The sequence below is a fragment of the Ailuropoda melanoleuca genome, chromosome 11 (assembly GCF_002007445.2).
Source record: "Ailuropoda melanoleuca isolate Jingjing chromosome 11, ASM200744v2, whole genome shotgun sequence".
NCBI classification, from domain to species: Eukaryota; Metazoa; Chordata; class Mammalia; order Carnivora; family Ursidae; genus Ailuropoda; species Ailuropoda melanoleuca.
This window is the reverse complement of record NC_048228.1, coordinates 108,527,728-108,550,433: the sequence shown is the minus strand read 5'-3', so window position 1 is coordinate 108,550,433 and position 22,706 is coordinate 108,527,728. Positions and strand designations below refer to the sequence as shown.

Sequence of the window (22,706 nt, the reverse complement as noted above, 5' to 3'; positions counted from 1 at the left end):
TCTGGGGGAGGGGCCTGCCTGCAGGTACTCAGAAAACCCTGTTTGGGTAGAGTCTCTGTGTCCCTTGCGAGGGGGGATGGGGATGGGCACCCTGTGAGCCGGTATTTCCGGGCTTTTGTTCTCTGGCGGCTTTCCCTGGCGGTTTGCTATGCCTCTTCTGAGAGAGCAGCAGCGGCTGAAATTCAGCCTCTGTCTCAGAACAGAGGGATCGCGGATCGTTCTCCACTGATGTTCTGGCCACTTTAACTCTGTTTCTGTTGGTGCTGCTCAACCCTGCAGCATCCCGGGCTGTGCGCCCCACACCCGGCGTCCCAGCCCTCACTTCCAGGGCCGGCACGTCTCTGTCCTTTGTGTTTCCAACCCCGCCCGCCGCCAGCCGCCCCGCGCGGGCTCCCGGAGCTCCCCGTCTCAGTCTGGTGTCTCACGGGTGCTGACCGCGAGTCCGCCTGCTCCCCCGTGCAGGTGGCCCTCCAGCCGCCAGCCGCCCCGCGGACGCTCCCGGAGCTCCCGGTCTCAGCCTCGATCCAGTGAGCACACCGGAGCTCCGGAGCTCCGTGAGATGCTTGGTGGTGCACGCTCCCGGCTCACGGACTCAGTCTGCCGTTTCCAGAGTGCGGGTCCGCGGTCCGCCCGCTCCCCGGTGCAGGTGGCCCGCCAGCCGCCCTGCGCGCGCGCTCCTGGAGCTCGCGTTCTAAGTCTGTTGTCTCGCGGGTGCCGTCCGCGAGTCCGCCTGCTCCCCCGTGCAGGTGGCCCGCCAACCGCCAGCCGTCCCGCGTGCGCTCCCGGAGCTCCCTTCTCAGCCTGCTGTCTCAAGCGTGCGGGTCCGCGGTCTGTCCGCTCCCCCTTGCAGGTGGCTACCGCTTCCCGGCGCCCTGACACGGCGGCTCCCTCCCCCTTCTGTTTAGCTTCCGATATCTGTGCGCGGTTTCACGGCTCCCCGCTTCGTACCTCGATACTCAGCGCTGGAGATGTTCATTTGTAGAGATCCAGATGTATCTTCCTGCGTCTCAGGCTGATTCCGTGGATATTCCTGCTGGTCTGGTACCTATCCAGCTCAACTCAGGGGACCGGCTGAAAAAGGTGTCCCCTACTCCTCCGCCATCTTAACCTCCCTCCCCATGTACTTTTTTATTTCATCTTTTATTTCCTCGTTGACCCACTCATTGTTTAGTAGCACAGTATTTAATTTAACCTCCTTGTATTAGTGGTCTTTCCAGATTTTTTTTCTTGTAGTTGACTTCTGGTTTCATGGTATTGTGTCAGAAAAGATACACAGTATGACTTTGATCTTTTTAAATTTGTTAAGGCTTTTTGTGGCCTGATATGTGATCTATTCTGGAGAATGTTCCATGTGCACTTGAAAAGAATGTGTATTCTGCTGTTTGAGGATAGAATCTTCTGAATATATCTGTTAAATCCATCTGGTCCAATGTGTCATTCAAAGCCATTCTTTCCTTATTGATTTTCTATTTAGATGATCTGTCCATTGATGTGAGTGGGGGGGTTAAAGCTCCCTAATATTATTGTATTATTATTGTTTATGTTTGTTATTAACTGTTTTATGTATTTGGGTGCTTACAGGTTGGATGCATAAATATTTACAGTTGTTATATCTTCCTGTAGGATTGCCCCCTTTATTATTTATTATATAATGTCCTTCTTTGTTGCTTATTATAGTCTTTGTTTTAAAGTCTATTTTGTCTGATGTAAGTATTGCTACTCTGGCTTTCTTTTGACAAGCATAATAGATATTTCTCCATCCCCTCACTTTCAATCTGCTGGTGTCTTTAGGTCTAAAATGAGTCCCTTGTAGGCAGCGTATAGATGGGTCTTCTTTTCTTATCCATTCTGTCACCCTTTGTCTTTCAATTGGAGCATTTAGTGCACTTACATTCTAAGTAACTGTTGATAGATATGTATTTATTGCCATTTTATTACTTGTTCTGTGGTTGTTTCTGAAGATTTTCTCTGATCTTTTTTTGTCTTTCTCTCTTTCATGGTTTGCTTGTTTTCCTTAGTGATATATTTGAATTTATTTCTCTCTATTCTTTTTTTTTTTTAAGATTTTATTTATTTATTCGACAGAGATAGAGACAGCCAGCGAGAGAGGGAACACAAGCAGGGATAGTGGGAGAGGAAGAAGCAGGCTCATAGCGGAGGAGCCTGATGTGGGGCTCGGTCCCATAACGCCGGGATCACGCCCTGAGCCGAAGGCAGACGCTTAACCGCTGTGCCACCCAGGCGCCCCTATTTCTCTCTATTCTTTGCATATTTATTAGTGGCTTTTGATTTGTGGTTACTGTTAGGTCGATACATAACATCTTCTGCATGTAGCAGTCTACACTGAGTTGATGGCCATTTAAGTTTGAACCCATTCTTTACTCCTTTCCTTCCCACATTTTGGGTGTATGGTGTCATATTTTATATCCTTTTATTTTGTTCCTTGACCGTTTTTTACAGAAATATTCATTTTTACTGCTTTTGTATTTCCTCCTTTCATACTGTCATTTTTGGTCTTTCCTTTCCACTTAGAGTCCCCTTTAATATTTCTTGCAGGGCGGGTTTTGTGATGTGAGCTCCTTTAGTTTTGTTTGCCTGGGAAACTATATATATCTCCTTTTTTTATTTTTTAATAAGTATTTTATTTATTTATTTGAGAGAGAGAGAATACAAGGGGGAGGTGGGGGTGGGGAGGGGTGGAGGGAGAAGCTGATGCCTCGCAGAGCAGGGAGCCTGAAGTGGGGCTCAATCCCAGGACCCTGAGATCGTGACCTGAGCCAAAGGCAGACATAGTATAGATGGGAAAATGCCTCACTTCTGTTAGATCATTTAATGACACCTATTAATCATTATTAATTATAACAATATTGTTCATTTTTTTAAAAAAATGTCAATTTTCTATATTGTGTATTTCTATCACTAGTTCAGCTTCGATGAAGGTGTTTCTTTGATTTGTAGAAAACACAGTTTTGCTCTGCTAACTCAGCCAAACCACTGCCAGAAATCAGTCTAGGATGCATTTCTAATGTCTAGTGACAAATTAAATGTATAATTGAACATGATCCGGGTATCTTTTTCAATAATTCTGGACAATAGTTTTGTTGTATGTTTTCTTTCTCCAGAATTCTCTAGTTGAGGGTTAAGAGAATGGGGAGCTGATGAGTAGGGACATATTAATGAGAATGTAAAGTGGGAGAGCCTTCTTGGAGGTCAGCTTCGCAATAAATCTCAGTGTTTCAGAGACACGTAACCTTTGAGCTAGTACTTCTCCTTCTGGGTGTCTGTCTTGTAAAAACACGGTGGTACGTACAGTGGGGACACGGCAGCTAGATTGTGTAAGAAGGACAGATACACACACACTCTGGAAAACCGCGAAGTCTTCAAGAAAATACACTAGCTCTCTAGGTAGCAGCACGTATTTTCAAAACTACGTATGTTTTTTTATCTCATTTGTATGAGAAAAAGTTGTGTATTTCTGAGGGCTTGTGTGCATGTATATGTGTGTACATTTTTAATTGTGGCAAAAAAGACAAAATCGATCATCGTAACCATTTCTAAGTGCACAGTTGGGTAGCATTACAGGTACTGACATTGTGGGCAGCCTGCATGGCCATCCACCTCCTGAACTGTCTTTATCCTGCAGATCTGAGACTCTGTCCCCATTAAACACAGCTCCCACCTTCCCCTCCCCCAGGCCCTTGGCAACCACCATTCCACGTTCCGTCTCTAGTATTCCGACCGTTTCAGGGACCTCATGGAAGTGGGATCATACAGTCTTTGTCCTTTGGTGACTGGCTCATGTCACTGAGCATAATGTCCTCATGGTTCATCATGCGGTAGCAGGTGTCAGAACGTCCTTCCTCTTTGAAGCTGAATCACACTCCCCTGCATGGATGGACCACGGTGTTTACCCATCCGTCTGTCAGTGGACCCTCAGGTCGCTCCCACCTTTTGGATATTGTGAATACTGCTGCTGTGAACACAGTGTACCAATACCTGCCAGAAACCTTGCTTTTTGCTCTGATTTGATTTGCTTAGGAAAAGATCTGAAAAGATGGACAACACAGTGAACTCTGAAAAATGACACCGGGGTGGCGGGTGAAAGTGGCACTTTGACTCATTATTTCATACACTTGATGTTGTACTTTTTTGTAGAGTAAGCATTATGTTCTGTTTGCAGTTGGTAAATTATGACATCACTAATTGTTATGCATTTGGTTTGTGCTGTACTAAAAAGCCGGCAGCCCCTTTACCAGAAATACCTTCCCGTGTTTTGAGAGAATGTCGGTTAAGACTGAAGCAGAGCCCTGGCAAGGACGTCTTTGAGGAATGCACCAGGTAAGCGGCCGCTGCCACCCTGCACAGACTGCACATGGCTGGCCCCAGATGGGGGCTCACGCTGCTCTCTCTGCATGACACCCACTCTTACTGAAGGACTTTCCAAATTAAAGTGGTCACTTTCACTAGAAAGAGGTTCACGAAGGGTGATAATTTTGCAAACGGAAGGGACACACTGAAGTGGGTCACATCCCTGGCCCCTCCGTTCAGCCTTCTAAAATGCGTGTGTCTGAGATGAAAAGATTCCCATAAAATGTTGCTGTTTTTTTAAAGCCCTGGGCACTTGTTGAAAATATCTTTTCTCTAGATGTTTGCGATACAGACAGGAAACTTCTAAGGGAAAGCACTTTGAGTAAATCCGGCTCCTGATGTACACAGGGAGAAAGAATGGTTTCTGGACTGATCTGGCTCAGAACACGGAGTCCTCTGTACAGTCATGCAGCATTCGGGTGTCGTTTATCCTAAGATCCGTTCAACAGAGGCTGGTTGAGTGCCGGCCCTATGTCAGGTGCTGTGTCCATTTCTTGGGGTGGCCATCACAAAGTTCCACAAACTTAGGTGGCATAAAACAGCAGAAATTGATTCTCTGGGCGCCTGGGTGGCTCACTCGGTAAAGCGTCTGCCTTTGGCTCGGGCCGTAATCCCAGGCTCCTGGGATCGAGTCTCGCTTCAGGCTCCCTGCTCAGTGGGGAACCTGCTTCTCCCTCTCATGGTGACAGCAGTGATAAACGCTTATGGATGCATCACTCCTCCCAGTAACCCCATGAAGTGGGCACGACTGTTGTCCTTTTTTACAGCTTGGGGAACAGAGGCCAGAGAGGTTTGGTAATGTGCCCCAGGCCCCTCGGCCAGTGAGAGGTAGGCTGCTTGAGGACAGAGCAGCCAGCACCCTCGCATGGATGCATTCCCCAAGAAGGGCAGTCATCAACCTGGTTTGTATGCAACTTTTGCAAAGATCCCGATTTTAAAACTGATCACTTTTTGGTTCCATTTTCATTTTGCAGAAACTACTAGAAAAATACCCTGAGAATTAATTCTTAAGTAGTCACTTCAGATGTTGTGTTTTTCCTTTCTCAGATTTTTATGTTAACTTGTAGACACAGAGAAGAACGCAGATCCCATTAGGCCCTAGTGGTGGCATCTCCTAGTGGTGGCATCTGCGTGATGGGCACACAGTGTGGGTGTAGGCCTGTCTGGCACCAGCACCTCAGCTCAGCCCCTCTCTTGCTTGCAATGGTGGGCACTGGCAACTGGGAGAACAAGGTTGTAGAATAGTCGGTCACTCTGTGCCGCCCAAAGTACTCCTTTGTGACTTGGAATTACCAAAGAACTACGTTTTGTTTCTGAGCTAAGTGTCTCAGCAACTGTGAAGTGGAGGCTTGTCCCCTGTGCTCTGAGACAGGGCACCAGCAACCAGGCTGGCCCCGTGCCACATCTCAGGTCGTGCGCAGTCATTTCTGCATGGCTGTGCCTCCAGCCAGCGCACTGCCTCTTTTGTGTGCAATGTGCGGTAACACTGCCCCGTCCATGTTTCCTGAGGATGACGGGAGTAGGACAGAGCCTCAGTGACGCCATCCTGGGCTGAGGGTCTGGCCCAGTCCGGGGAAGACACACTAGAGACAAAAGCTGGATGGAAGGCTCCACTTCCACACTCCGCAGCCTTGCCAAGTGGTGCCATGGAGACAAGGGGACAGCCACAGGTTGGAGACAGTCCCCTGTGCTGACACACTCACAGACAGCAGAGCAGGACCTCCTCCAGGAGCAGCTTCATGGGGGCAAGGCAGGCCATCTGTCATTGGCCTTTTCAAGGTCCCTCTCAGAAGCACATTGTCTCAGTCTGTCTGGCTGCTGTAACAGATACCACAGCCTGGGAGGCATCTGTTTCCCATAGCTCTGCAGGCTGGAAGCCTGTGGTCAGGCCGCCACTGTGGTCCAGCTCTGGTGAGGCCCCTCTTCAGTGTTCTATGGCCTCACGTGGCAGGAGGGGCCAGGGAGCTCTCTGGGGTCTCTTTCATAGGAGCATGAAACCAAATCCGTTCAGGAAGGTTCAACCCTCCAAATACCATCACTTTGGGGATTAGGTTTCAACATAGGACTTTTGGGGGGACACACATTCAGTCTGTAGCATACATCATCATGACTATCCCTTCCAAAAACCAAGCACCGATGTGCCAGGGATTACCCACAACTCCTTTTTCAGCCATGGAGAAAGTACACATTGTGAGTAACAAAGACGGATCTCTGCATGCCCCTGAGGTTGTGCGGGGAAAGTCACATTGCTTAGCAGGGCTGGTCCGGGACATGGGGGAGAAGGGTCCCTTCACGCCTGTAGGTCTGCGCTGCATGTTCACACCACGGCTCCCTGTGCTTTGTCGCTGGGACCCAGCTTTCTAGCCGTGGATGGCATTTCACTTCCCTAGCACTTGCCCATTAGTTTCCTGATTTCCCTTTTTACCTCTAGGTCTCTTTCATTTTTCTACGGTTACCATATGTTCCCCCATTCTACCCTTAGGGTTCTTCATCGATACATCTGTTCACTGAATTTGTTCGTATTTTTAACGTGCCTCTGATTAGGCACTTTTCCAATTCTGTCCTATTGTTGAAGAACGGGGTGGTGTAGACGACCGTATCAGACTGGCCACAGGTCTGCCTCCTCTGTGTATCTGCTTCAAGATATGGACTTAAAAGTCACTCGTATTTAAATAAGTTTTAGTACTCAGTCCTCTGTTTTGATTAGTTCACTTGACTGACGCGGTTTATTCCTTACATTCTTATTCAGTGCCTGCCATTTGCCAGCAGCTGTGCCTGGCACTGGCTAACGGGGACCTCAGCACGGCGCGGGACAGAAACGAGAAGTTTCAGAGTTCTCTACTATTCTGGCTCATTTCTGTGTTGCTACAACCTTCATTTCCCCGAAAGCCTTCTTTCTCCTTTCGGGTTCCAGAGTACTGATGCGGCACAATGAGCGCACACGTCTCCTTTAGGCTCCCTGCTGTTTTCTGTAAGAAGCTGTAGGGAGAGGCAGCAGCATGTGCTGGCTAGCGGGGAGCCCCAGGATGGATATATTAAAAACCAATGTTGAACTGATACACAGTTTTAAATGTCATAACTTTTAAAAAAGTGTGTGCAGATTGCGGGGAAGGGCGCCTGGATGGCTCAGTCAGTTAAGCATCCAACTCTTGGTTTCCACTCTGGTCAGGATCTCAGAGTTGTGGGATCAAGCCCCACATTGGGCTCCATGCTCAGCGCTGAGTCTGCTTGTCCCTCTCTCTCTTTTTCTCTCTCTGTCTCTCAAATGAATAAATAAGCAAACAAATAAATACATAAAGTCTTCTAGAAAGGTGTGTGCATTAGTTGTATCTCAGACTAGAGCAGGGGGCAGAGTCTTTAGCTTTTGAGGTGAGGAGTATTAAGAAGTGAAATTAAGAAGCACTGGTAAGTTGACCATAAGCTCAATAACCCTGAGCTTATTAATTTATACAGACTGAATTATACAATTATATTAGAATAAGTTGATATTGTGTGGCTCTTCTCATGGAAATATGTAAACACCTCTACAAAGATGATTTGACTAAGCCAGCAGTATCAGAACCCTTGCCCTGGCCCACAAAGGTTTGGAGTTGGGCTGCCCATGTGCTCAGCAGGGAAAGGTGTTCCTAGAGGCAGGAAGCAGGCGCTCCCTCCTGCTCCACTGGCCAGGAGGAGGTGGTCCAGGTAGCCTCCGGAACAGTGTTCAGGCCTCAGATTGTGTGCAGCAGCCGTGTGGGACCTTCCGATGTCCGGACATCTTCTGGTGTCTATTACATTCTTAAAAATGATTGAGGACCCAAAGAGTTTTATGTACATGGCTTACATTTTTAAAAAGAAGACACAAACATTCCACTAGCCATCAGAGCAATGATGTCACATGTCTTGTGCTTCTGGAAAAGCCCTCTGTGAAAATGAGGTTTTTAGTTTTTAAAAGGCACACGATGTCTTAGCATTATTACAAATATAGTTTCATTGTTAAACACCCCCCCCCGAAAGGGTCTCAGAATCCACAGGGGTCCTCAGAACACATTTTGAGAATCACTGTGCTATAATATTAGTTAGTCCAAGAACTTGTGAATAACCTCCTTTTACAAAATAAAGTGAAATCAAGTGGCTTGCTCAGAATTCTAACAATCAGCGAAAATGCTGGAATTGTTCCCAAAGCCTCTTGAGTTACTGGTCTACTAGCAATTCCCCATGAAAACTATGATCTTTTCCCATTTGGGTTTTTGTCCATGCTTGGGAAACCCTTTCCTTCTGCCTTCGTCTGGGTGACTTCTCCTTCAACTCAGACCCCACCTTCACCAAAGTGTCCTTAATACATCCTCTCCCAGGGGAGGTGCTCTGGGCATGCCAGGCATGGCACAGTCTTCTGTAACGGTGCACGAACTTACCCATCTCCCTGGCCAAGCTGGCAGATTCTTCAAAGTAGTACTCGTTGGACATTTTCCCTCCAGCGTCCAGTACAGCGCTTGCAATCTTCTTGTTAGATCCTTATTGACTAATGAGCTGTTTTAAATAATAGACTACATTCTGCCCCTTATCTATTCTACAAATAAGAATTTTATTACTTCTGTAATAAAATAAAATTGTATACATTTTATAAAATTCTAAATAAAACTTCAGAAGCATGGCTAATTGCATAAAATTTCCTCTGAAAATATATAGCATAAAATAATTCATTGGGTGCCTTCGTTTCAATGTTAAAAAAAAGGTTGTGTCACATATTAACATTTTCTACAATATGACTATTATAATCTAGATACTCATTCTACTCTTTTTTTTTTAATTTTATTTTATTATATTATGTTAATCACCATACAGTACATCCCCAGATTCCGATGTAAAGTTTGATGCTTCATTAGTTGCGTATAACACCCAGTGCACCATGCAATACGTGCCCTCCTTACTACCCATCACCAGTCTATCCCATTCCCCCACCCCCTCCCCTCTGAAGTCTTCAGTTTGTTTCTCATAGTCCATAGTCTCTCATGTTTCATTCCCCCTTCTGATTACCCCCCTTTTCTTTATCCCTTTCTTCCCCTACCGATCCTCCTAGTTCTTATGTTCCATAGATGAGAGAAATCATATGATAATTGTCTTTCTCTGCTTGACTTATTTCACTTAGCATTATCTCCTCCAGTGCCGTCCATGTTGCAGCAAATGTTGAGAATTCGTTCTTTCTGATAGCTGAGTAATATTCCATTGTATATATGGACCACAGCTTCTTAATCCAGTCATCTGTTGAAGGGCATCTCGGCTCCTTCCATGATTTGGCTATTGTGGACAATGCAGCTATGAACATTGGGGTGCATATGGCCCTTCTCTTTACTACGTCTGTATCTTTGGGGTAAACACCCAGTAGTGCAATGGCTGGGTCATAGGGTAGTTCAATTTTTAACTTTTTAAGGGACCTCCACACTGTTTTCCAGAGTGGCTGTACCAACTTGCATTCCCACCAACAATGTAGGAGGGATCCCCTTTCTCCACATCCTCTCCAACAATTGTTGTTTCTTGCCTTGTCTATCTTTGCCATTCTAACTGGCGTAAGGTGGTATCTCAGTGTGGTTTTGATTTGAATTTCCCTGATGGCTAATGATTTTGAACATTTTTTCATGTGTCTGTTAGCCATTTGTATGTCTTCATTGGAAAAGTGTCTGTTCATATCTTCTGCCCATTTTATGATTTGTTTATTTGTTTCTCGTGTATTGAGTTTGAGAAGTTCTTTGTAGATCTTGGATACCAGTCCTTTATCTGTGGTGTCCTTTGCAAATATATTCTCCCATTCCGTGGGCTGTCTCTTAGTTTTTTTGACTGTTTCCTTGGCTGTGCAGAAGCTCTTTATCCTGATAAAGTCCCATAAGTTCATTTTATCTTTTATTTCTCTTGCCTTTGGAGATGTGTCGTGAAAAAGGTTGCTCTGGCCGATGTCATAGAAGTTGTTGCCTATGTTCTCCTCTAGAATTTTGATGGATTCCTGTCTCACATTGAGGTCTTTCATCCATTTGGAGTTTATTTTTGTGTATGGTGTGAGAGAGTGGTCAAGTTTCATTCTTTTGCATGTAGCTGTCCAATTTTCCCAGCACCATTTATTGAAGAGACTGTCTTTTTTCCACCGGATGTTTTTTCCTGCTTTATCAAAGATTAGTTGCCCAAAGAGCCGAGGGTCCATTTCTGGGTTCTCTATTCTGTTCCATTGGTCGATGTGTCTGTTTTTGTGCCAGTACCATGCTGTCTTTGTGATCACAGCTTTGTAGTACAGCTCGAAATCCGGCATTGTGATGCCCCCAGCTTTGTTTTTCCTTTTCAACAATTCCTTGGAGATTCTGGGCCTTTTCTGTTTCCATACAAATTTAAGGACTATTTGTTCCAGTTCTTTGAAAAATGTCCTCGGTATTTTGATCGGGATAGCATTGAAAGTGTAGATTGCTCTGGGTAGTATGGACATTTTAACTATGTTAATTCTTCCAATCCATGAGCATGGAATATTTTTCCATCTTTTTATGTCTTCCTCAATATCTTTCAAAAGTGATCTATAGTTTCTAGCATATAGGTCCTTTACGTCTCTGGTTAAGTTAATTCCAAGGTAACGCATGGTTTTTGGTGTTATTGTAAATGGGATGGATTCCCTAATTTCTCTTTCTTCAGTCTCGTTATTCGTGTATAGAAATGCAACTGATTTCTGGGCATTGATTTTGTAGATACTCATTCTACTCTTACATAACGGATGTTTACAATCCCTACTGAAACACACATGCTTGGGTGCACACACACACACACACGCATACACACACACGCATACACCACTTGAATACTTATTTATACATAAAAAGACATTTTGACTTGGGGAAGGTAAACAATTTCATTTCTTTTGAATTCTTGCCTTCATATTTTTACCGATAACATTAGAAACGAGTGTGAAATTCTATAATTGCAAAATTTAATATATTGTGTAAAATGATTGACTTCCCATACCCAGTGTTGATGAATGCACAGAAACACAGTTGTTTTCATATTGTAATGCAACAAATGTATATAATTACATAAAATCTTTTTCTAGAATTGTCCATAACTATTTAAGTGGAGAACCATTTGAAGAATACCAAGAAAGCCCATACTTTTCTCGATTTCTACAGTGGAAATGGCTGGAAAGGTATTTTCTAATTTAAAATTCAACAAAAACAAGTAATAACTTCTTGGAATGTGTACTGATTGATGTATACTTTTCCATCTGTTAAAATAATACTGGAAATCAGGCTGGATATGGTATTGTTATACAGAAATTATTAATATGTGCTATGTAATTTCTTCTGATTTTGTTGACTCTGTTCTCTCCCTTTAAAATGGCAGTCAGCCCTGTGGGCACAGTAGTTAGAAAATAAAACATATCCTAGATTCACAGAAATATAATCCGATGTGCACTGGTTCCGTCTTGTGGTACTAGAGACGCAGACATAGTCAAGGGACTTGGCCTTCGTGAGCATCAGGTCCCTGTTCTTGAGAATAGAGGTGATTCTAGAATCCACCTACTGGGCTGCTGGGTGCCTGAGGATTGTGTACAGCTTGCTGTACAAAGTAAGCGCTCAGTAAGTGTCAGTTGCCACTTAGTGGGGTCGTTACGATGGTTATTGATTGCTCAGATTTCCAGTTCTACTTCATGCACGTTTCTTTTGAGACGTTGAGTATAAACACCTCCTTTGAGGTTCTTTTTCTACAGGGTGGTGCACCGTAGATAGGTCCTTTTCCTCCGCAGCTTTCTGACAGGCCCAATACATACGCATGGCATGATGTGGACTAGTTTCTGACCAGCCTTCAATTAGTAAGGATAATTGGACCGTTCTAGATCCATCTTCAGTGTTTTCAATAAATCTTCAATGTTAACATGCGCTTATGTCTCTTAGTGTAATGGAGGGTGTCCCAGCAGAGGGAGCCACGGTCCCTGAGCACGCACACCCTTGCCCCAGACACTCCCTTTGAACAGTGAGTGCAGTGTCATTTTAAATAAGGGCAGGACAAGAGCTAGGCAGGCTTTTCTGCTTTAAAGTAACAATGTGGGGGCGCCTGGGTGGCACAGCGGTTAAGTGTCTGCCTTCGGCTCAGGGCGTGATCCCGGCGTTATGGGATCGAGCCCCACATCAGGCTCCTCCGCTATGAGCCTGCTTCTTCCTCTCCCACTCCCCCTGCTTGTGTTCCCTCTCTCACTGCCTGTCTCTCTCTCTCTCTGTCAAATAAATAAAATCTTTAAAAAAAAATAACAATGTGATATGACATCTGAAGCTTTTTTTTTTTTAATTAGGCAACCAGTAACAAAGAACACATTTAGACATTACAGAGTTCTAGGAAAAGGCGGATTTGGTGAGGTAAGTAATACGTGACTAGCTATAAGCAATACTTCTAGAGAAGTAAGACAGCAAGGTACTTGAGAGACATGATGTGTCAGCTTTACCAATACCTTTACTCCCTTCCTGTGTATTTGGGAATGAGTTTGCCAACCACAGAATTAAGATTGAACTTCAAACAAAAGGTACTTTGCTACCTGCTTTTAAAAGATTTGGAGATCTGGAAAGAAAAAATTCACTATCTTCATGATTTTTTTCTTTCACTTTATGTTTCTTAAAGAAGTTGTTTCCCGCATTCAGTTATTTGACATTCAAGCTCAGTTTGTCCTGATGGAAAAGATGATTGTTTCCATATTGTCGAATTTCTGTTACTCTTATTTCTATAATTTGAGACTAGCCTGAAAGCTCATGTAGTACAGAGTGTGTTATTAAATGTGCTTGTTTATCTCAATTCTGTGTGGACATGTATGTGCTCCCACACCTATATCAAAAGATACTAGAAAATGTGTACATTTGGGAAAATCCTAAGGAAACTGCCCACAAATTCATGAGAGATGGTCTTTCAATATGATGGCTCTCCTAGATAGAGACTATTGTGTGGGGTGGACAAAGAACCACATGCAGTTCCGGTTACGTCATTTAAAGAGGTGTTAATTGCCTCATTAATTATCTGGAGCGGTCATGTTCAGTTTTAGCATTTGTAACTCCCCAGAGCCGGGACGGCCACGGGGAACCGAAGTGCGTGTGGAGTCAGAAGCAAGTTACACTGCCCGCATGTGATTGAAATCACCCGTGCTCCCAAATTCCCATGGAAAGCCTAACCAAAGCCACTGGAGTTCCCTTAACGTGAATTAGGAAGCTGACCTAAGAACCTTGTCTCACAAGTGAGGCCTTCCCCGTATCTGTGCTTGGGTGTGCTGCGACCGCGGCCCGCTCACCATCACCTCAGGAGAACACTGTTCTGCTGACCTGTTAGGGTGCGTCCAGGGATCCAGCCAAATGCTGTTGTAACCCTTCCAGCATAGAGATTTCTGTGAGAAATCCACCCTCTGTTTGAATGCCTCTTCAAGCAGGAAAGTTCTTCACTCGCTTTAATTCGTGCTACTCTGCCTTTCATGATGTCCAAGTGTAAAACTCAGATTCTGTCTAAGAACAGAGGATGTTTCAAGCTCTTGTGTTTACAAAGAATGTAGTTACAGTTATAGCCCCATGTAGGTTTCAGAAATGGACTCAGTAGTAACATGTTAGCAAATTTTAACTTGTGAAAGACTTGGCATATTTATATTTATAGATTTTTTTTTAGCACATTTACTTGTGTTTCTGCACAGAAGACTGTACAGATGGACAAACTGTTCTGGTTTTTCTCAGACCTGTTCTGGATGTGCTATTTGTTACATCGGTCTGTGGGGGACCCAATAGTCCATTTCCATTGTGCATCCGTTAGGGGAGCCCCGTGACCCTAATGCAGACGGCCTCAGTGCCTTTTAAGTCCAAATTCCAGCGGTGGATTTACTTTTTCCAAATGCCAACACCTCTTCCACTGGGTTTGCAAAGACAGATTTTGGTCTTCTTTTGTCGCCCACACTGCTTGCACTTAGGCTTCAAGCCCTCCAGAATAGATTTGTGGGGTCCTGAGGCAGCGCCGAGGAAAGAGAGGTGGCGGCATCTCCGCATGTGCGGTTGTAGAGGCAGCGCGGTGCCGTGGGCAGCTCGTGGGCAGCGGTTGGGCTTGCTTCCCGCTGTGTGACCTCGGCTTCACCATCTCATCCTCATCACGACAGGGAGACAATCCCTGTTTCCCGGGTGGCTGAGCAGCACATGAGTATTCATGTCCAGCTGAGAGTGCAGCGTGTGGCACCCTTACCTCTGCTCCCTTCTCGCTCTTCGACTTGGCAATTCTACTTAAAAGAATTTGTCTTAAGTTAACGATAAAGAGATATGCCAAGATTTATGTGCCGAGACTTAATGGTTAAATGATTAAATAAATTCTGGAGTAGTCAGATATTGGGAGAACATTTAATGATGAGAAAACAGTCACACTGTAAGATGAAAACAGGAGATTATAAAATATTATCTATTCTATAATATAAGGTCAGGTTCCCCACCCAAAATTCAGGAGGATTCAGAAGCCTACACAGTTATCTTGGAATTTCAGTGAGTTTTATCATTGTCCTTACTAATGGTTTCAGTATTTTCCACAATGAACTTTATATTTTATCATCAAAATCATGTTATTGACGGATTAAAATGATATCCTGTCTTATGTTTGCCCAGAAGGTAACCGTGTCTGTGTATGTGTGGTATGTGCATGTGTTACATGTGTGGGGTGCGCGCATGCTGTGGTGTGCAGGTGTGTGTGCGTGTGTGTGCGAGCATATGTGTGCAGTGGACGGGAGTCAGAGGGAACAAGGTAGCCCCGTGTTGATAGCCCAGAAGCTGTGCACGGGTACCTGGGAGCTCATTATAACCCCATCTCCACTTCTGTAATTTTGGAAATTTTTTCCTAGTGGGAAGGTAAGTAATGTATAAATAGTAAGTATTTTAACAACTAAGTAGAATAAATGCATGGGAGTTTATGAATTCTATGCAATACCTTTTCTTACATTCTTAAACTTTTAAAAGAAAGAGGACTCAGTTTAGTTTCAAACACTGTGGCTCTTTCGCAAGGACTGAAAGACCCAGGGAAACCCTGGCTGATCCGATGTGCTGTGATCACCTGTGGGCAGCTGGCAGAGTGCACTCCCCCGCCCGCCCCTGACTCCATCCACCAGCCCCTCACTGCTCTTCACCAGCTGGGCTGATCATGGAGGAAAAGGGCTTTGGTCACTGGTGGTGCTGGTGGTGCCGGTGGCCTAAGAGGTGGCAGGTGTGTAGAAACCTTTTTTCCCTTTTTTAAACTAGGTTTGTGCCTGTCAGGTGCGAGCTACAGGAAAGATGTATGCGTGTAAGAAGCTAGAGAAAAAAAGAATAAAGAGGAGGAAAGGTGAAGCCATGGCTCTCAACGAAAAGAGAATCCTAGAAAAAGTGAATAGCAGATTTGTAGTGAGTATCTGGGTTTAGTCCTCACTGTGGATGGTGCGGTGAGGAACGCTTTCCTAGGCACACCTGCTGCTGGGCCCACCTGCACTGCCTGCCGCCACTGCTGGGGGTGTGGGCTGTGCTGCCCCAGCTGGCAGCGGGGCTGGGGACCGGGGATAGCATGGTCCTGCTGGCAGCCCCTTCTTCCCTATCTACTTCTTACTGAACACATATACAAAGCAGAGGTGATCCCGCTGCCCACCCCCACCCCCACGCTGGGGCCTGGTCTGTGGGCTCCTCCTCACACCCGGCAGTCCTCCCCTCTCCCAGGCAGCCAGTGCTCATCCTGGGCCATGGGGCCACTGCCTCCTGGGCTTGAAGGCACTGCCTCGAGTCCTCTCTATGAGGCCGCAGTCTGACACCCGGCCAGTGTACTGCTGGTCCTTGGCTAGCCTTCCCCAAACATATGAAGCCTCAAATCCCACCTTCACTGAGTCAGGCAAGGGTTGGACGAGTGGGGCTGGGGTGAACCCGGATCCTCCCAGGCCCTGTGCTATGCATGAGGCACTGTGGTGTTCATCCCCAAACCTAGCTTCTGTCCCCCCGCTTCGTATCTCCTACAGCCTCTGTGGTAACAGGAAGGTCTGCGTGAAGGCGTAGAGGGAAAGGTAACTTAGGAAAGAATTTGTGGTGTTAGGCTTACTTCCTCCAAGTCACTTCTGTCTCAGGACTGAGGTTCGCTGCTTTGTGCTAGGGGACAAACTGCAAATAGTGGCCTTACACAGCCACCCTCTACATTTACCTCTGAATATGACAGGTCTCTCCTCGTGCATTCCACAGAAATCTTTAATGAAACTGGCTCATCGTGGACTTGTTTTAAATATGGTTGTGTAACCACTTTGAAACACAGAGATCCATAATCTAGCTTTATGAAAGGGATATAAATAATACCTATGGTTTGTTCTATTTAAATGAAATATTTTTGTTTCTGTATTCTTGGCTTCTCCTAAGGAACCTAGAAATATTTTCCTTCATTCTTTTTTATTTCTAATTGAAGTATAACTGACATGACAATATCCTGTTAGTTTCAAGTGTGCATCATAGTGATTCCATAATTTTATGCATTATGAAATGATTCCTGTGATAAGTCTAGTTACCATCTATCACCACATTGTCATTCCAGTATTATCAACTATATTCCCTATGCTATACATTACATCTCCTTGACTTATTTGCTTTATAACTAGAAGTTTGTACCTCTGTCTTTTAAAGTTTATTTATTTAAGTAATCTCTATACCCAATGTGGGGCTTGAACTCACGACCCTGAGATTGAGTTGCATGCTCTTGCGAATGAGTCAGCCAGGCACCCCAAAGTTTGTACCTCTTAAGCCCTTCCACTTATGTTCTGTCCACTAACCCCTCCCTACTATGGTAATCAACAATTTGTTCTCCCTGTCTTGAGTCTGTTTCTGTTTTGTTTGTTAGTTTGTTTTGTTTTTAAGAGTCTGTATATGAGTGAAACCATATGGCATTTGTCTTTCTCTGACTGACTTATTTCACTTGGCATAATACCCACTAAGTCTACCCACATTTTGCAAATGGCAAAAATGGTATTTTGATAGGGATTGCACTGAATCTGTAGATTGCTTTGGGTAATATGGACATTTTAACAATATTAATTCTTCCAATCTGTGAAGATGGTATATCTTTCCATTTGTTTGTGTTGTGTTCAATTTCTTTCATCAGTCTCTTAGAGTTTTCAGAGTATAAGTCTTTCACCTCCTTGGTTATATTTATTCCTAGGTATTCTATTACTTTGATACAATTGTAAATTGGATTGTTTTCTTTTTTTAAGATGTATTTATTTATTTGAGAGAGAGAGTGTACACATGTGAGTGGGGGGAGGGGCAGAGGGAGAGAATCTCAAGTAGACTCCCCACTGAGTGCAGAGCCTGATGTGGGGTTCAATCCCACGACCCATGAGATCATTACTTGAGCCAAAATCAAGAGTTGGATACTTAACCGACTGAGCTACCCTGGTGCCCCTGGGCTTGTTTTCTTAATTTCTATTTCTGATAGCTTGTTATTAGTGTACAGAAACATAACCTGTTTCTGTATGTTAATTTTGTACCCTGTGACTTTACTGAATCATTAATTAGTTCTCAAATCTCTTTGGTGGAGTCTTTAGGGTTTTCTATATATAGCCTCATGTCATCTGCAAATAGTTTTGCTTTTTCCTTTCCAATTTAGATGCCTTTTATTTCTTTTTCTTGCCTAATTGCTATGGCTATGACTTTCAATACTATGTTGAATAAAAATGGCTAGAGGGGACATCTCTGTCTTGTTCCTGATCTTAGAGGAAAAGCTTTCAGCTTTTCCCCATTCAGGATAATGTTAGCTGTGGGTTTGTCATGTGTGACCTTTATTATGTTAAGGTACGTTATTTCTATACCCACTTTATTGAGATCTTTTATCATAAATAGATACGGAATTTTGTCATATGTTTTTTTTTCTGTATCTGAGATGATCATATGATTTTTATTTTTCATTTTGTTAATATAGTGTATCACCTTGATGTGTTTGTGGATGTTAAACCATCCTTGCATCCCTGGAATAAATCCCACTTGATTGTGGTGTATGATCCTTTTAATATATTGTTGAATTGGATTTGGTAATATTTTGTTGAGGATTTTTACACCTCTGTTCATCAGGGATATTGGCCTGTAGTTTTCTTTTTTTGTAATGCCTTTATCTGGTTTCAGTATCAGGGTGATTCTGGCCTTGTAAAATGAATTTGAAAGCCTTCCTTCCTCTTTCAATTTTTTTTGAATAGTTTGAAAGGATAGGTACTAACCTTTCTTTAAATGTTTGGTAGAATTCACCTGTGAAGCCATGTGGTCTTGGGATTTTGTTTCTTAGGAGTTTTAAAATTACTGCTTCAATTTCATTACTTATAATTGGTCTGTTCATATTTTCCATTATTGTGTGATTTGGTCTCGGAAGGTTGGGTTTCTAGGAACTTATCTTGGGTTTCTAGGAACTTATCCATTTCTTCTAGGTTATCCAATATGTTGGTGTGTAATTATTCATACTGATCTCTTATGATTCTTTGTATTTCTGTGGTGTCACTTGCAACTTCTCTTTCATTTCTGATTTTTAAAAAAATTATGTATTTAAATATATATAAACTAGATATATATAAACTAGAAGTTTATTGATTTTATTTATTTTGTCACAGAACCAGGTTTTAGTTTAATTGATCTTTTCTATTGTTTTTTAATCTCTTTCATTTATTTCCACTTTGATCTTTATTATTTCCTCCTTCTACTAGCTTTGGACTTTGTTCTTTTTCTTGTTCCTTTAGATATAGAATGAGATTATTTATTTGGCACTTTTCTTGTTTCTTGGGGTAGGCCTGTGTTGTTATGACTGTCTGTCTTAGAGCTGCTTTTGCTGTGTCCCACAGGTTTTTGGAAAGTTAATTTCCATTTTATTTGTCTGGAGGTAGTTTTTTATTTCCTCTGTGAGTTTTCCTTCATCCTTGATTGTATTTTTTCCTCTCTGCTTACAGTTGATCAGTGGTCCTGACCTGTACCTGTGTAACACTCATTCCCTCCTCCTTCCCCCAGCCCACCCTGGCTGGCCCACAACGTGATTATGCGTGTGGACAGTCCAACACTTCCTATATAATTTATTGTGTATCTAGCCAAGTTATTAGATACAATACCAGCCACAAATACTTAGACAATAAAAACTTTTAATTGATACCATTTACAATAGCATCAAGAAACATCATAATCTAGGCAAAAATTTAATAAAAATGTGCAAGACTTCTACACTGAGATTAAAGAAGACCAAATAAATGGAAGGATACCATATTTATGGATTAGAAGTCTCCATGTATGAAGATGTTGGTTTTCCCAAATTGATATATACATTAAATGAATTAAATGCAGTCGCAGTCAAAATCCCAGCAGGGTGTGTGTGTGTGTGTGTGTGTGTGTATTGACCTACAAACCAATAGAAAAGTGGGCAAAAAAACTTGGACAGGTACTTCACACAACTAGTTCCAAATGGATAAATATATAAAAGTATGAGAAGTGATTCCTGTATTTGTATATACAGAGAAATGCATACTAAGACCACAATAAGAGACAACTATACCTTCAGCAGCATTGACTGACAACATAAAATGTTGGAAGAATGTGCAGTGGCAAGACCCTTCTTGCACTGTGGGAGGGTGTATTAACTGTAATTTATCTTGTATGCTGAATGTGGGTGTTCTAGAAGCATGGAACATAAGTGCTCAATGATTAGAGCATAGCTTCGATGAATCTGATCATCCCGAGTGTCTTTGTGAAGAAATACACCTACCCACTTAGCCATAGAAAGTTCTCTCCTCTCGGTACAGAACTGCCATAAGATCTTTGACACGTAAACGCCCAAGCAGCACCAGATGCATGGTATGCACTTCCCTGAAGCATACAGTGTTTGGGCATCCTAATGATAAATCTCCACGGAATATTTGAATAATGTTAGCAAATAGAGTAAATCACCAATGAATGAGCAGGTTTTGTGCTTTGTTTTTTATGATGCTGTTGTCTTTAGGTTAGTTTGTCCTACGCTTATGAAACCAAAGATTCCTTGTGCTTGGTGCTAACCATTATGAATGGAGGGGACTTGAAGTTTCACATCCACAACATGGGCAACCCTGGCTTTGATGAGCAGAGAGCTATTTTCTATGCTGCTGAGCTGTCCTGTGGCTTGGAGGATTTACAGAGGGAAAGAATTGTGTACAGGTAAGAACAGCACGGACTCCTGGGGCCTGGGAGCCTGTTCATCCTGAGCCTGAGGCTCCCGCCGGGCTCCCTCTGGCCACCCAGGAGCTTGGGCAGGAGGGCTGCGGTGGAGCCCTTTGGTGGCCATTTGTAGGGTCTGGTCACTCACACTGTTGGGAACATGGTTGATCAGCAGCAGACCTTGGTTTTCTTTTTAGTTCTCTTCGATCTCTAGTAGGTCGGTTTTATTTGTTAAGTTGATCAAATATAGGCAGTGTTACTCATGTAAGCATGAGAAGAGCCCATTTCCAAAATAGTTCTATTTAGGACTGTGGACTCTGTTCCAACAAAATAGTGTCACAACTAAATGTCTCAAAGTAATAATATTTATTTTAGTATTTTGCATCTTAGAATTCAGTAAAGAAAATTTAATTTAATAGGTAGAATTAAATTAGTATGACCAAATATTTAGTTTTAGGGAAAGCAGTCCCTCCAGCCACCCTTTGGGTGTGGAGCTCCTGGGCTCTGACATGCTTCTCGACCACTCCCCGTACAGCTCTATCCCTTTGCCTCTGTGCAGACATCCACCTCCATGTGCGGACCATTCCCTACAGGTGTTTCTCACTTTGCCCTTTCCCCTATATTTCCAAGGGGTCTGTGTATCCCCCATCTTCCTCATCCAGTTGGTCACCAAATCACCCCTGAATTTCCCTAGTCAGTCTTTAGGGTCACTGGCTTAGTTCGTGTCTTCCTTAGGTTACCTGGCAGGCAGACACTTGAATGGTCTCGCTGATGCTGGTCTTGCTCCGGGTCCTGCTCTGTGAGACCAATGGCAGGCCTTCCTGTAACGTGGATCTGAGCCTGTCATAGCGTCCCTAGCTTGGAGCCCTGTGGGCCTGGCTCTCCTGACCCTGTGTGATGCCGCTCCCCACTGACTTCTCCACCCTGGTGTCCCACTGCATCCTGAATGGGGACTCTCTGCCTTCGTGACGGACACATATTTGCAGCTCCCAGAACTTCTCAAGCGTCCTCACGTCTTCATACCTTTGCACATGCTGTCTGCTTGTCGGAGGCCTTTCTTCACTGCAGCCCCTCTGCCTTCATTCTGGGAAATTGCAGCTCATCCCTAAGCTCCCCACCCCTGATAATGGGGGTGCATGCCCCCCTGGGGCATCTTCAGAGCACCTGTGCTGTCCCACTGAAGGGCTGGTCACACCAGCCGCAAGCTTCTCAGAAGGCCTTTGTTCTGATGAACTCTTGGCTTTGTCTCACATTTCCCAGGCCACATTATTCTCTCTCGAGGGCCAGATATCAGGCCTGGCCACGGGGCTGGTGCAGCACCCCTGAGGTGTTGAGCAAGGGGTGGACTGCTGCCTTGGGAGCCATTCCTACAGACACAGGCCGAGGTCTGAGTGGAGAATGCCTTGTCACCGCACTCGCAGGGAGAGACGGTGGTCCCGAAGCAAGGAACAAGCCTGTAGGAGCTGTGATTCCTCTTTTATTCCGAAGGACCATAGAGTTTATTACAATTCAGAACCGTTGAGCCCCCGCTGCTGGCCTCCAGTGTGGAAGACACGCAGGCCCACCGTGCTTTATGGCTCTTCCCTTCAGTGTGCTTCACGAGTACTGCCTTTTCTACAAATGGAAGCTTGGTGACAGCCCGCACTGAGCAAGTGCTCTGGGTGCTACTTTTACAGCCGCACTGGCTCACTTCGTGTCTGTGTCACGTGTCGGTGATTCTTGCAGTGTTTTAAACCTTTCATTATTTTACTTGTTAGGGTGATCTCCGATCTCTGATGTTACTTTCATACTTGTTTGGGGGCGTGACGAACTGCACTCGTATAAGATGGCAAACGTAACTAGTGCGTGCTGTGTGTTTCTGACTGCTCCATCGACCGGCTGTTTCCCTCTCTCTCCTCCTCATGGGCCTCCCTGTCCCCTGAGATGCAACAATATGGAAATTAGGCCAATTAATAACCATGCAGTGGCCTCTAAGTGCTCAAATGAAAGGAAGAGTCACACATATCTCAGTTGAAATCAAAAGCTAGAAATGATTAAGCTTAGTGAGGAAGGCATGTCTAAAGCCGAGATGGGCCAAAATGTAGGCCTCTTGTGCCAAAAGGCCACGTTACAAACGCCAAGGAAAAGTTCTCGAAGAAAGTTAAGAGCGCTACTCGTACTCCAGCGAACGCATGAATGATC

At 44.2% G+C, this 22,706-nt stretch overlaps 1 protein-coding gene across 3 annotated transcripts in view; it reads left to right on the top strand.

Moving 5' to 3' along the window:
- GRK4 (G protein-coupled receptor kinase 4) overlaps positions 1-22,706 on the top strand; it is a 97,412-nt gene that overhangs the window by 43,003 nt on the left and 31,703 nt on the right. The window contains exons 6-10 of one of the 3 annotated variants that reach the window (XM_011221440.3): positions 4,238-4,338; positions 11,429-11,521; positions 12,665-12,728; positions 15,609-15,749; positions 20,335-20,525. In XM_011221440.3, coding sequence (XP_011219742.1) covers positions 4,238-4,338; positions 11,429-11,521; positions 12,665-12,728; positions 15,609-15,749; positions 20,335-20,525 — 590 coding nt within the window. The remainder of the gene's footprint in view (positions 1-4,237; positions 4,339-11,428; positions 11,522-12,664; positions 12,729-15,608; positions 15,750-20,334; positions 20,526-22,706) is intronic. The other 2 variants (XM_034672195.1, XM_034672196.1) reach the window with 2 other exon arrangements.